This window comes from Protomyctophum bolini (genome assembly GCF_963924005.1).
Source record: "Protomyctophum bolini genome assembly, chromosome: 24".
Lineage (NCBI taxonomy): Eukaryota > Metazoa > Chordata > Actinopteri > Myctophiformes > Myctophidae > Protomyctophum > Protomyctophum bolini.
In genome coordinates, this window is record NC_137885.1 from 18,858,822 (window position 1) to 18,874,122 (window position 15,301).

Below are 15,301 nucleotides of genomic sequence, written 5' to 3' on the forward strand. Positions count from 1 at the left end.
TGTATTGTGTTTGATTACGGATGTGCGAACTATAAGTACCTTACATACCTCTGATAAAATCTCCTGTGTCGCGGAAGCCGTTAAGTAATTTTTAATCCATGTTTGATTAAAAATGTCGCTTTGATTTCTTCTTGTTTATTTACCGTTTATTGTACCGCCTCCCGATGTGCGGTTGGCTTTGCGGGCTATGTCCCTGCCTTTGATCTGCTCCGTCATAGCTATAGCACCACTAGCTAGCCAGATAGGCGGTACAATGAGGTGTCAATAAACAAGGTAGGAAGAAGCGACATTTTTAATCAATCATGGATTAAAAATACTTAACGGCTTCCGCGACACAGGAGATGTGTCGGTATGGTATGTAAGGTACTTATAGTTCGCACATTCGTAAGTCAATACATGAATAACCATGGTAAAAGCGCGCAGAAGTCCGTCTCATGGCGTGTTTACATTGTATTTGTTTGTGCGTAACTGGCGACAGCCCCACGTGAAGCAGGACCCAATGCAGTAAAGTCATAAAAGTGTCAGAAACTTTACTACATTCGGGTTCTGCTTGCGGGGCTAGTCTCACAGATGAGGCATTGCTTGTCCACAGGTGTTTCCATTGTGTGCCCACGCGCCTACTGTGGCCTCTAAACTAACCGTACACAGCAGATTAAACATCAAAATAAGATAAATACACCATACCAAAAGCAAATAAAGTACATATAGCAGCAACATCTAAACCACATCAATCAATATTAATAATGGCCCAGTATGGACCCATGTCCTCAGCCCAATCATTGCACATTAGGCCATGGGACAACGGCTTCTAAAAGCTTTAGATTTTGAGATAGTTTGCCCCCAGCCAGCACACAGCAAATAAACAAATCAAAATAATATAAATATGCCAAACAAAATTCACATAGTAAAGTAAATATATTGTAAATATATATTTTATAAATAAATATTAGGGCAATAATCAGTGAGGCAAGATAATAAAGCTCTCCTAGGGAACATTTGATTATTAAGGTCAAACAAGACAACATGGAAACAGACTAAAGTGCACAAATGAACAATATGGCCAACAGTGGCATGTGCTCAACCAAACAAAAGCCATTAGCAACATTGGCTGCAACAAACAAGGCCTACCATGTGCTTTCTCCTTCACCCTGCATTTCCTGCAGCAGAGGCAAAATGGCTCTCAACTAGGAGGAACAAGACTTTTGTGCTTCCTGCTGGTCATGTGACTAGGTCAGGTGCAGTAGGTGCACCCATTCACCTGGATTCCCACATACATTTTGACCATATTTGAAAATAGCCGATCTACAAGCTCGCAATGCGGCGCATTGTTTGAGCTTGTAGCTGCTATTTTCGAAAAGGTTTTTATACATTTGAAAACTTGAAATGGGACATTCGGCACAATGAGCATAGGCGGATCTAGAGATAAAGGGCCCCTGGGCCACCGACCCCCCGAACCCCGAATGTTTTTTTTATTGTTTTTTACACCGAGCACATGACATAGAAGTAGGCTATACAGTAAGCAATTGCAAAAAATAAATAAAATATAATTGGTCCTCACTAATTAATTTTCCTGAACGTATTACTTAACCCACCTTTCAGAATATAGAGGTTCTTTAGGTTAAAAAACAATGCACACTTTCGACATAAAAGCCCTAAAGAAACAAGTGTAATTGGTGGAGGTGCTCTAGGTGATCGAGTTCTAGCGTGGCTACCAATGCGACTGTGTACCGAGGTACATGGCCAAAGCAGGTTCAAGGCCAGCCTGGGGGACCAAGCTGTAACCAAGCACTGAAGCCAATACTCATCGATGTACTCTGTTACCCTGGGTCTACTGGGATGCAGTACAGTGGGGCCGGGGGGGGTATTTCCCCCCCGGTGTTTCCACACAGTAAAATGTGGGTGTTATGGCAAAATAAACTAGAACTGCACCCTATCGAGTGCCTACTTGCTTGTTGCACACAAGTAGGCCTACTAGTACGGACATTTATACAATATTTAGCTCACTCTTACATCAAGGATGTTTTTCCAAGTTTGTATGTGTATGTGTAATTGCGGAAATTGCGGAAATTGTAATTGCGGAAATGCGGAAATGGTAATTGCGGAAATTGCGGAATTGCGTAAATGGAAATTGCGGAAATTCCCTTACCAAACCTTCTTTACTTAATCCCCTAAATTCCACCCCTCCCCAGGGCAGGTGAACATCTACTTCTCTGCCTAAACTTCCCTTTGCCAAGAGGTCCACTTTCTCCCAATCGTCAGATTTGTGAAGCATCTCCATTATTCCTCTTGTGCAGTCAGGCCTTTCACATCAACAATATGTTATAATAACCCACTATGAGAACCACAGACTTAGGCAAGAAACACAATGCAAAGACTGTCAAGTCCTGAATCACATTTTATTGTCATAAATATCCAGTGTGTCATTGGTATCATTTAAAAAAAATGATACCAAAAGGAAGACTTTAAAAGTAGTGATAACTACTACTACTACTACTACTACTACTTTACTACTACACATTAAGCAGGGCACTGCAGGGAGTTGAACCCCGTTCCGGTAAACCAGAAGTCTGACACCAGTGCCTTAGTTTTTGTGTTGTTCATTTACAGGTCCAGGTGTGCATACGCCTGTTCCGCAATTACCATTTCGGCAATTTCCATTTCCGAAATTTCCGCAATTTCGCAATTATCATTTCAGGAATTTCCGCAATTCCGCAATTTCTACTACTACTACTACTACTATACTACCTTACTCCTCTGCCTGCCTTCATTCGTCCGGTGCTTTTGACTACAGCCTACAGCCTGCCGTATTGCTTAGCCGTTTCTGTCTCAAATAGATAGAATTATAGTCAGTGTAAAGGGAGAAATTACACGACACAGGCTCCCATTGGCCCGTGAGTTCCGACCTCTCGGCCAACGGGCGATTGCCCCTGTGTTTCGATCGCGTTGCCACGTCTGCTCGTATCAAGCCTGGCTTTGTCCACTGAAAACGTTTTTATTTCGGGAACATTTTTCTGATTTTATTTGACTTGATTATGTTGTTCTTATTTGCTTGTTGTACTGTCCTGTTTTAATTATGATTTTATTGTGTCACTGTACAGCACTTTGTAACATTGTTAAGAAAGGTGCTTTATAAATAAAATTTACTTACTTACTTACACAAGGCAGGTCGCTGGTTTCCGTGGCAAAACATGGCAACGACCCAGTGCGTCTCACAATGTTGTGATTTCTCTGCATGCATGCAATTAAAATGAATGACCACTAGATGTCGTCAATGCACAGCGTCTGATCAATAGTTGAAATGTCAATTTTGATTGATTGAAATATTTATTAACAGTTTGCAGAATTACAGTAGGCCTACATTTCAAGCACAAACTCAATACAAAGACTGTTAACTGTGAGTGGACGACCCAATTAAGCCTTACACTTGTTTACAAAAGGGCATTGTTCAATTCATCAAAACATTTAGAGACAAACAAATAGACACTTATATGTAGTTAAAGCAACAGAGTTAAGCAACAGAAACAAACAACAATGGATTCTACAGTGTAAAGACACCAATTTAATTATAAATGTCAATAAAGTTGAATATCTAATAATATCAATTTAAAATGTATTATCCAATACAAATTCCCTTACCATTTTTAATGTTTTAGTTTTGTATTGCTATTTTTATTTGCTAATTGTAGATTGACCTACTTTTTGTTTCTGGCATTCCGCTGCTTGTTATTTTTTATTTTATTTTCTTGAGACCCATAACAGAAACTGTATTCCTCCTGCCGAACACTGATAATGAGTACAATGTAAAGAAAATGTAATTATGACATGTTAGTGATGTCAGACGGGGAGTGTGCTGGCTGAGACTATGTCCGCCAGTGGGTGGTGCTGTTTTACAAGTAAAAATCACACCTGTGTGACGTGAGGGGCGCTCTTCTTACAACATCGAGGACAAAACAAACATTAATCTCTGTTCATTGTTAATGGCATTTAATATTTGTTTAAGGAAAAAACAAAACATGAAACCTCAAAAACTCAACAAAAGATACAAATTAAAAACAATATATATATGAAGTTACAAGGGGGTGTTCACATAAGCCTGAGTAGGCAATAAATTGACCCAAAGTTATTTTGAAACTGAAATATCCCTATTATATTTGTTTAATTTAAATGAAGATAAATTGACTTGGCTAGCACATAACATTTAAGTGCTATTCGTAATTTATAAAAAATGAAATGGACAAGTGGCTTCCCTGCTACTGGCAGTAAAACAATACACAGTACATTATTACATATTTTAAACCATCAAAGGAGAATCTTATTCCATAGGGTTTACTGAATTATCATAGATAATCTAGCTACTAATTATTAAATCACAACAAAATGTTTCTATCAGTCAACAATTCATGTCAAAGCTTAATCTCAGATACTTACTGTAGGACAGACATACATATACTCAATAAGCCTGCAATAAACCTTGTGATATTTAATGTTTGTGCAGTATATACAGTAGTCATATTTGGCTACAACTACTGTAGAACAGTGGGTTTCAACCTTTTTCATATCAAGGTCAATTATATATTCAGCATTTGAGCCACAGACCACCATTTGATGAGATTTAGCCTCTGAGAATATTTTAAAATCGTAAGATTTTATCCACTAATGCTGTATTGATGTTGGTACCATAGGAGAGATAACTGGAAATTAGCAATTCTTCTACATTCAAATTGTGTAGTCCCCAAACCACACCAAAGAGTCGGCTTGGGACAAAACTGTTTTTAAGGTAGACCACACGTCCACACCAAAGAAACTCATTGCAACTTTACTCAATGAGTTGCATGGGTGTGGTTTACCTTAAAAACTGTTATGTCCCAACCCAACCCTTTGGTGTGGTTTGGTCTTTACGGGTCGATTTAGTTTCATATTACACTCTCAAGAGTTAAAGATCTTGGTTACGAACTCCATTTTGCTGGGGACCACCTATGCCTGGAACCCCCTCAAGGACCACTGGTTGAAAACCACTGCTGTAGAACCGACTTGTGTGACACAGCTGCACTTATTTATTAGATTACTTTTTTCTTTTTTTTTCCCTTATTTCTTTTTTTAGGTTCTGGTTATTAAATGCGTTTTCTTCATATGCATGTCTATATATTTTTGTAAATCAGCTGTGCTGTCATTTATAACGAGATATTTAATGATCACCACCCAGTAATAATCAAACTACCTACATAGAATGAATGGACTTCTTGCTTAATTGGGCTAATGTTTAAGAGATAAATCCCAAAGTAACTAACCATAGATAGAGATAATATAGATGAATACTACTCTTAACGCTGTCTCCTTAAAGCTGCTATAAGCAAAAATATGTAAAATTTAATTTAATGGCCTGTTTTCTTTTTTATTCAGATTTTGACCAATGCCAAAGCTTCTATAGGAACATCTTTGAATGCAGATTGTGCATTGTGGCCCCGAAGGGTCACAGAGACTACATTATTTGGGACTGTTTTAGTCATTGCCGACATATTATTGCTCATAGCCACTTTAATACAATGACCAACCATCCAGATATAGATAATATGTAAATAACCCCTAACCCTAATTCATACCAAGGTTCAGGTGTGTGAACACTTAAGAGGCATCTTGTGGCATTTCTTCTGTGATCATGACATTACTATTGGTGGTAGCCTACATATTCTGATATAAATTCAGTTTTTTCATCTGCTCTCTGGACCAGTGGACCTATAATCCCTTTTAAATGTAAATGCAATTTGACTAGAGCATCTCTCTTCCTCTGAGATGTTTTGATCATTGCCTGCCTGACTTTATTCATTTTGCCTTCTACTTCATGTAAAGTATTCTTGTTAGCTTTTACCACCATCTCCTGAGATTTGAACAATAATATTTGCTCAGCTCATCTCAATCTCATACATCAAAACGTACATACATGGGAAATTTGGTTAAATAAATAAATGATGCCGTAAAAAAAAAAGCATATGGCGTGAAAAATATATTATATATATCTATATCTAGACCTTCACTTGCGTTTTTTTGTTTTTCACGCCATATGCTTTTTTTTTACGGCATCATTTATTTATTTAACCAAATTTCCCATGTATGTACGTTTTGATGTATGAGATTGCCAAAATAATTTGCCAAAATAATTTTTGCCAAAATAATTTTTGGCAAAATAATTTTTGGCAAATAATTTTGGCAAATAATTTTGGCAAATAATTTTGGCAAATTAAGTTTATATGTGATTTTGCTTGGTCATGTACAATTATTAATTTAACATTATACCAGCATCTATGTTGTTCGAGTAGGCCTACAGTAAACTTTCAGTTAGTCATGTTTGCAGGCAAAATGATTTCAATATGGGTTTAAAATGTCAAAAGGTGCTTTGATTTATCTCTCCAAACTCAGGCAGATGCTTAGTGAAGGGGTTTCCTTTCATTATTTGTAATAACACACTCAAGTCTATACTCTACATACGGTGGTGGAAAGTAACTAAGTAGATTTACTTAAGTACTGTACTTACAATTTTGAGGTATTTGTAGGCTACTTTTCTTGCGTATTTCCAATACTTTTACTACTCTACTACATCTGAGATGCAAATATTGCACTTTCACTTCACTACAATTATATGAAAACGTTAGTTACTATACTTCAGCCCTGTATACATTTCGGCCATTTGAAAATAGGAGAAGTACAATGCATTGTGAGCTTGTGGATTTGCTATTTTCAAACGATTGTTATACATTTGAAAACTTGAAATGGGACATTCTGTCAAATGACCGAGTACTTAGTTTGCACTTTTGGTACTTTAAGTACTGATGTATTGATGCCAATACGCTTGTACTTAATTTGAATTCTGGACGTTTACTTAGTTCTATATTGCGGTATTCATACTTTTACTTTTACTGAGTACTTTTTTCACCATTGCCCTACATACATACAAGAACATAAACCAACAAGCGCACCTTGATGAGTAGTGTGACTCAGAGTTCTCAGACAAATGATTCTTCATCAAACATCTGCTCCAAAGCCTGTGGGAAGTCTGGCTCCTCCTCCAGGGGCGGGGCCATGGGATCACTGCACCTCCTTAGCCACGCCCTCCTGCTCTCAACCAGGGATGGCGCCATCTGCTGACTGCTCTGAGGGCTACCGTGTGGGCGGGACAGAACGTAATGCTTTACCGCGCCCTGTGCAGTGCAGGTGGACGAGCAGAGGGGGGGCTTGGCACTTCTTTGGCCGCCCTGTATGTCCACCTCAGAAACCCTCAGGGCTTCTGGTTCAGCGGGGAGTCTCTGCGCGCAAACAGCTCGTCTGCTGAAGAGCTCCAGGTGCAAGGCGAGCTGCAGTGCCTCCGGCTCGGAGGAACGCCGCTGGGAGAGAAGGCAGGCGTGGCCATCCTCCTCTGCACCGCTGAGGGAGTGCGTTTTGTTTTTCCTAAACAGCGCGAGGGCCGGACTCGTCTGCCCAAAGACCATAGTCTGTGGCACAGCAAGCTTGAGCTCGTTTATGTGGTGGGTGTGCTGCTGCTGGCAGGCCTGGGTGTGGATGTCTCTGAGCTGGCGGACAGTTAGTTGGGAATGGGAGGGCTGAGGACAGGGTTCCCTCTGGAGGCTCCTAATGGAATGGGATGGCTGAGGACAGGGTGGCCCCTGGAGGTTCCCAGTGGAGGGCTGAGGACAGGGTGCTTGGAGGTTCCCAGTGGAGGGCTGAGGACAGGGTGCTTGGAGGTTCCCAGTGGAGGGCTGAGGACAGGGTGCTTGGAGGTTCCCAGTGGAGGGCTGAGGACAGGGTGCTTGGAGGTTCCCAGTGGAGGGCTGAGGACAGGGTGTTTGGAGGTTCCCATGGGAGGGCTGAGGATAGGGTGCCCCCTGGGGGGAAGGAGAACTGGAGGATTCAGGCTTTACGAGTGGTTGAGGCCCGCTGCTGGGGGTCTCCAGAATGACCATCCTCCCCTCCTCCTCCGGCTTGAGCTTCACAAGGTCACCTTTTTCCGGGTCCCGTTTACTGGCAATGACAGACTGATCAGTGTGCCCTCCCTGTTTGCATGTTCCAGTGAAGGGGTTGGGGGGGGGGGGTGGAGAGAGAGAGAGAGATTATTTATGAGAACTATTTAAAAACACCCCCTGCCATATTAGTTATTACTTGCGCAAGCAGAGCGCGCAAGTACTAGTTTCGCCCGGGACGCGTATGCACCGTCCCAGCACTTTTGATGTGTATGTACCGTCCCAGTACTTTTGATGCGTATGCACCGTCCCAGCAAATGACTTCAACCGTCCCAGCAAATTACGTAATGACTACTTGTGCCTGATACGGCAGTGGTGCCAGATTACCTTTAATCCTCCCGACACTAAAACATATCGTCATTACGTCACTACCATCGAAAACCATTGGTTTTATCAGGCACAACTAGTCATTACGTCATTTGCTGGGACGGTTGAAGTTAGAAACACCTATTACTCTGATCATGATTTAGTATTAATATCACTATAGTCCAAGATTAAGTAAATTTAAAACAAGTATGCACTCGACAGAGTGCAGTTCTAGTTATTATTAGATTTGTTTTGGACACACACTCTTTTGGTCAAATGTCTTATTCTACTAAACTGGGAATTGAGTACTTATCCTGCTTATTGACATTGGGTTGGGTGATTCTTTGGCTGTAGTATAAGTGCATTTATGTTACTGATCTTTGTAAACACTGTCTGGGTTAAAACACATTTATTTGGTGTTTATGATGGGAGTAATTAAGTTCCAAAATAGAATCTATGTATGTCAATATAACGCTAATTTATACGTTCATAGGCCAGTCAATCTAAGATTTGACCCAAAATAAATTGCAAAAGTAATCATTCAAGGTTTTTTATGATCCTTAGGTTCATCCAAATAACATTAAATATAGAGTATAATATAAATTGTGGATCATGGTACATTCAGGGGTTGAAAGTTGGAGTAGGCTACCATTAAAAACAAATCAAAAATGTATTATGTGTCAAACTAGGGGGTTTTCATGATTCTGAATCCATTCCAAGCATTAGTTTATAGGTTTTTAATGGTAATCCAACTTTCAACCCCTGAATGTATCATGGTCCACAATTTATATAATACTTTTTTATGTTTATGTTATTTTATGTTATTTGGATGAACCTAGCGATCATAAAAAACCTTGAACGATTACTTTTGCAATTTCGTTTGAGTGATGCCCCTTTTTAGCTTAGATTGACTGGCCTAACAATCCACTAGGAACAGGGACGTGCAGAGAATGTTAGAGGGGCAGGAGCTGAAATTCCCTAAAAAGGACACTTTTAGCCAAAAATAGCATATCTATAAGCGTGACACGTTGAGAGCTTGTAGATCAGCAATCTTCAGGGCGTGACCCCACACTCTCTTTATCTACTGGAGATGCAGAGTGTGACATGGATTTCTAAACAAATTCTTTCAACACAAAATGCTGCGTTCGAGTTCAGGAGAGTTCGGAAAAAAGCAATTCTCCGGCATGGAAAGGAAAGGAGGGGCATTTACATTTCTTTCACCATAGTAAATTATGCATTCATGGTCTGGTGAGGGCGGTTGTTTAACAGACAGGTAAAAGAGCAGGGGGTGAAGCCCCCTTTAATGTCTATGTGTGCACGACGTGCACGTGCCTGACTAGGAAAGTACATTTATGACAATGAATGAAAATACATGAAATTTAAGTTCAGCACAATCATGCCTCTCGCTTACCCCCGTTCTCTCTCCGTCGTCTTTCTCCGAGCTGTCTTGCTGGTTCAGCGAGGGCCTCCGTACATCCTTCAACCACGCATTAGGGTGGAGCCCCCTGCCGCTTTTCAACGTCTCCTTGGAAGGAAGCTCTCGGGGCGGCAGGGGGGAGCCATTTGGACCAGGTGGTCCCACGTCTGGAGGATCGGCACCGTCTTTTGGAACATTGTCAGAGACGGTTCCCGTCGAGGCCGTAGTAGTGGGGGTGGTAGACACGGACAGCATTGCCGTCTTCGCCAAGAGGAGGGGGTCTCGTTTGGCCTGCGAGGCCCCTTCGCGACACATCAAGGGGAGGGAGTCGAGGGGAGAGCGTGTGGGACGTGCAGGGGAGGTGTGCGGAGAGGAGAGGCCGAAGGAGCCGCCGGCCGGAAGAGTCTCGGAGTGGGCGTGGGCTTGCGAGTGGTTACCGGCTTTGAGATGCTCTTCTTCATTGTCATCATTATTGCCATCTTCCCTGGAGAGGCACTGGCCACTTCCTATAGTGCAGGCCTGTAATTCTGTCGCGTAGGCGATGGCCGGCTCTGAACACCTCCGGAATCTGTAGCGGAGGTCCTCCGGGGAGGAGGAGAGGTCCTGGCTGCCGGTGGGCGATCCCTCCTGGCTGATGATGGGGCAGGCTGGGTGTGCCGGTCTCCTGCCTCTGGGTCGGCCTGGCAGTGGGGATGTGAAAAAGTGTCCAAAATGAAAAATCAATTAGTATAATTCAATATTAACGATTCATCAATTTGTTTTTAACGTTCAATAATGAACCATTAAAAAAAAGGTTCAATTGCGGAATTGTTTTTTTGTATGCCTTTATCCTTACACATCCATGTTGCCTCAATCAGGTTGTTAATAACAGATAACATTACCAATCAACACCAATAATGCAGTGGTTTTCAACAATTTTCATATCAAGGTAAATTAAGTAATGTAGATGTTTAACAATAATTTAACTCTTGAGAGTAAAAAATCTAATAAGGGTGAATTTGGTTACCAACTCTCCATCATTTAGATGAGGACCACATGGAACACCCTCAAGGACCACTGGTTGAAAACCACTGCAATAATGCAACGCAGGCACACTTTGGTAGGCCTGTATAGCCTTGTCCTGTTTGGATATTCTTCTTCTTATTATATGTATATATATTTTTTTTATTAATCGATTTTGATCCTATTAACGATTAATCAGGCCTATACCTACCTGGCGGTGGCAACTGCAGGAGACAGCGCTCCCTGGTGGCTTGGTGGGCACACGAGCGGTGCACGTCCGGGTCCGCGGCGTCCTGGTCGTTGTCGCTGAGCGTGAGGATGGAGTCCAGGCTTCCCTGCAGCGGTTTGTTTTGACGGCAGCCACCACGTCCGGTCGGGAAGCTCGGCGAGCCGCCGCTGTAGTCATCCAGCTCGTTCTCCAGACTGTCGAAGGACGAGTCCGTCAGCGGGTATGACGGCCAGGGGTCTAAATGAGGAGGAATGGCGTAGAAATTAAATTAGACAAAGTGTTTTTCTTTGGTTAAAACAAGTGTTAAAAAAGCACTATATTGTGGAAGTTATTGCTATAGAGTGTTTGTTCAGTAACAGGAGTCTCCATGTCTCTCCAGCTTTTCATTAAATAGAAACTGCATTTTCAGGTCGGGATACCAGTTTTAGCCAAACAGGATAGCGAACGCAGTCAGAATACAGATTAAACAAGTGGAATTGTAAGTGATGACACAAAGAAATGTTTATTAAAGAGCTGGAGAGACAGGGAGACCCCTGTTACTGAACAAACACTCTATAGCAATGATTACTATCATAATATAGTGATAAAACCTTTTGTTAAATAGAAGAAAATAATCAGTTACCCTATATTACCTTTAAATAGTGATTGTCAATATTAGTTAACACATAACAGATAACTAGGAATCCTAGGGTCCATATTCTGGACATATGACATTTAATAATTGACTAACATTTGGATGAAAATAGCTATTTTCACTGATTACATTTTTGTAATATCAACATCTGAAAATAAAAACCCAATAGATTCCCTATTACTTATGGCTTTTATCACTCTGCTGTAAGAGTTACAATAGAATACTACAATGCATGTCTCCAGTGATGACTTGTGTGTGGAAAAAAAACAGTTTTAAACACTTTATTTGTGTATGCACTATGCAGTCGTCTTCTTTGCCTTTCGGCTTTACCCTTCAGGGGTCGCCACCGCGAATCATCTGCCTCCATCTTACCCTACCTCCTCTTTTCTCACACCAACTAACTTCATGTCCTTTTTCACTACATCCATAAATCTTCTCTTTGATCTAGGCCTCCTGCCTGGCAGTTCCAATATCAACATCAACATTCAACCGATATACTCACTATCCCTCCTCTGTACGTGTCCAAACCATCTCAGTCTGGCCTCTCTGGCTTTATCTCCATCTCCATCTGACATGTGCTGTCTGATGTACTCGTTCGTTCCTGATCATATCCATCCTTGTTACTCCCAGAGAGAACCTCAACATTTTTGTCTCTGCTACCTCCAGCTCTGATTCCTGTCTTTTCCTCAGTGCGACCGTCTATAAACCATACAATGCTATGCATATATACACTATGCAGTACCTGGTTGAATGTCCTTGGTGCTGTGACTCCGCGGAGGACCTCCAAACAACGTGGCGGGGTTCTGTCCTGTGATCTTCTGACAGTGGTCGATCATGAACTTGACCAAGTCACACACCTAGAGGAGACGAGATAAATACTGTGTTAAAGTCAGGCTGCCTGCTTTAAAGGGATAGTTCAAATATTTTCTAGTTCAGAAGATAATGTGTTTGATCATACAGAAACGGTGCGGACGGGGCCCTAGCAACCATGCACAGCAACTGGAGCGGTTAAAAAAAAGGAAAATAGAAAGGCAATCTTATAGCGATATCAAACGCCTTAAGACGAGCCTACTCGTCAAAAGCACTGGGAGCATTGCACGAAATTAAATTAATCAGGACGAGTATACCTGTCAACGGGATCAAATGTGAATAAATTAATCCACAAACGCCAGCAACAGCACAACACCATAGTTCCATGCGACAGCCCCTCTTGAACGAAAGTTGCGCTATATGGTAGAATTAGGTCAACAATACAAATTACGCTAATTTTAAATGGGACATTCTGCATAATGAGTACTATACTTTAGATACTTTAAGTACATTTTGATGCCAATTCTTTTGTACTTTTACTCAGGTAAATTTTTTATTCCAGCTTTGACTTGTAACGGAGTATTTCTATATTGCAGTATTGATACTTTTACCTTTGAGTACTTTTTTTCCACCACTGCTCACCTTTTTGGCCATCTCTCCCTCCAGTTGGGGACTACAAGTCCCAGGAGGCCACAGCATGCTGGGAGCGATGCACACCGATAGGTTGAAACTGGTCATCTGGTTGTCCGGCGCGTTGCCCTGGATGCCGTGCAGCAGGCAGAGGAGGTGATGGAGCAACACAACGTTTTCTGTGGGCAGTCGCACAATCAGCCTGCAGGAATACAGACGTGGTGAAACACGTTATTCTGGGTTCCAGGTTTAACCTGGTATCCTGTAGTTTCAATGTACAGAAGGTTATATAGGTAGGCTGGTGTTCAGGTTCCTGGTTTACCTGGCATCCAATAGCTTCCTGAGGCACTACACTCAGTGCACTGCCCTCTCTACATTCTAGTGTGTCACTGTGAAGGACTGGCCCCATGAAGTGAACAGTACACTGCCCTCTCTACATTCTAGTGTGTCACTGTGAAGGACTGGCCCCATGAAGTGAACGGAGTTGGCGTAAGTCGGCAAATGATGACGATTTTGACGTAGGCTGGTGATCTTGCGCAGTAACAGTAAGTAGTTTGACAAAAGTAATATTTGTACAGTAAATATGACAGTTGCGTGGATGCAATGTAGTGCAGCTGTATTCTGGGAGCGTGCAGATTTGTTTTTGCATGGAGAGATGTGTGCTAACAGTGTGGTTTGGTAGGAGAAGGAGCACGGATAAACGGATAAAATGTGCTTGTGTACCCCCTGTCTATTAGGGTAGAAGGATGTGTTTATTTAAGTCACTCTGGTAAAGAGCATCCGCTTAAATGCCTGAATTGCAAATTGTAAATTGTATAATTTAGTATCAAAATGTACCATTTGTATTTTCTGTTACATAGCATATAGACTGTTCCCAAACCTTTCCATGCCAATTAAGGAGGACCCCCATTTATAAGGATTAACTCTGGCTGCATCTACCGCTGTTGCGAAATGGTAAATGAAGAACTGAACAATTTTAGCGTTCTTCAATGTCTCTGACATATACAGCTCAATATGTCGTCGTTATACATTATAAACCCAACCTTATAACAATGGTGTGTGTGTGTGTGTGTGTGTGTGTGTGTGTGTGTGCGTGCGTGTGTGTGCGCATGCGTGCATGCAACCTTTGTATATCCTGTGCCTGTTCCTCCACTCCCTGGCTTTCGTCCAATATGTCCATCCACTCCTCGTAGCGGTCGGAGCACAGCAGGCTTCCTGGGATGTTGCGCAGGAAGTCCTGTGGAGTATGACTCAGAATCATCTTTATTATCACATCACAGTTACACAAGTAAACAAGCCAAGGGTGGCAGAGATTAGCTGCCCACAGACGGACACACGGACGGACGGGGCGTAAGGAGATCAAGGCAGGGAAGAAGAAAGTTTGAGGGCTTTTACCACAAAAACGTTTCAGATATTTAGAAGCTTGTTCCGCAAAGAGGGTCTTTCTTATGTTATTTAAAAGTAAGGGGTTTCGGATATTTACAAGCTTGATTCACAAACGGCATAACCGCAGGGTCTCTCTCAGCTTATTAACATGTTGTACAGCCGTACAACATGTGCTATATTTATCAACGAAAGGCATGCTCTGGTGGAACATCACACAATGAATCTTCTTATCAGTTGCCTTGAAAGGTGATTGTGAACAAGGGCTTCTTGTGTTCCAAATTTCTATCTCTCTTCCTGAATGTTCAAAGCTGTCAAGAAAAAGCCAAGAAAAGGGTGCTTGAGGGAGTTCCAGGGGGACCCCAGCTAAATGATACCTAGGAAGCAAATGTACCCTTATGGGTCGGTAAGAGAGGGTACAATGGAACCAAATGGACCCGTTACGGTCCATTTGTACACGCTCAGAGTTAAATTAACTTCCCTTTTACAATATACATTGGGGTCCCAGAGATAGAAATGGGGGACCATAGCCTAATTCAGGTCAAACCGGGGGTCCTTAAATTGAAAATCTTCTCTTATGGGGGTCCTTGGCATATATTTTCAAATGGGGGTCCGCAGGCTAATGAGTGTCAATTTGGGGGTCCTTGAACAAACAAAGCGGTAGGCGCGCACACCAGTAGTAGGGAGGTGCTGACTGCAGGAGATACAACTTAAAACAAGGAAAAGAGGCCGCACAGCTCATAGTCACGATGCAAGAAACTTTTATTGAACAGACGTTTCGGCAAACAGGACGCCTCTTCAGGCGCCTGTGACTACGAGCTGTGCGGCCTCTTTTCCTGTTTTCAAATTTGGGGGTCCTTGACATGAAACGGTTTGAGAAC

General features: G+C 42.0%; 1 protein-coding gene across 2 annotated transcripts in view; it reads right to left on the reverse strand.

Moving 5' to 3' along the window:
- Positions 1–3,617: 3,617 nt before the first annotated feature.
- Positions 3,618–15,301, reverse strand: part of LOC308311649 (rho GTPase-activating protein 20-like) — a 63,197-nt gene continuing 51,513 nt past the window's right edge. For both annotated transcript variants that reach the window (XM_080758423.1, XM_080758422.1), the window contains 6 exons: positions 14,162–14,274; positions 13,050–13,239; positions 12,340–12,454; positions 10,946–11,200; positions 9,727–10,412; positions 3,618–8,042 (listed from right to left, as the gene is read on the reverse strand). In XM_080758423.1, the coding sequence (XP_080614549.1) occupies positions 6,999–8,042; positions 9,727–10,412; positions 10,946–11,200; positions 12,340–12,454; positions 13,050–13,239; positions 14,162–14,274 (2,403 nt within the window). In that variant the 3' untranslated portion in view covers positions 3,618–6,998. The remainder of the gene's footprint in view (positions 8,043–9,726; positions 10,413–10,945; positions 11,201–12,339; positions 12,455–13,049; positions 13,240–14,161; positions 14,275–15,301) is intronic.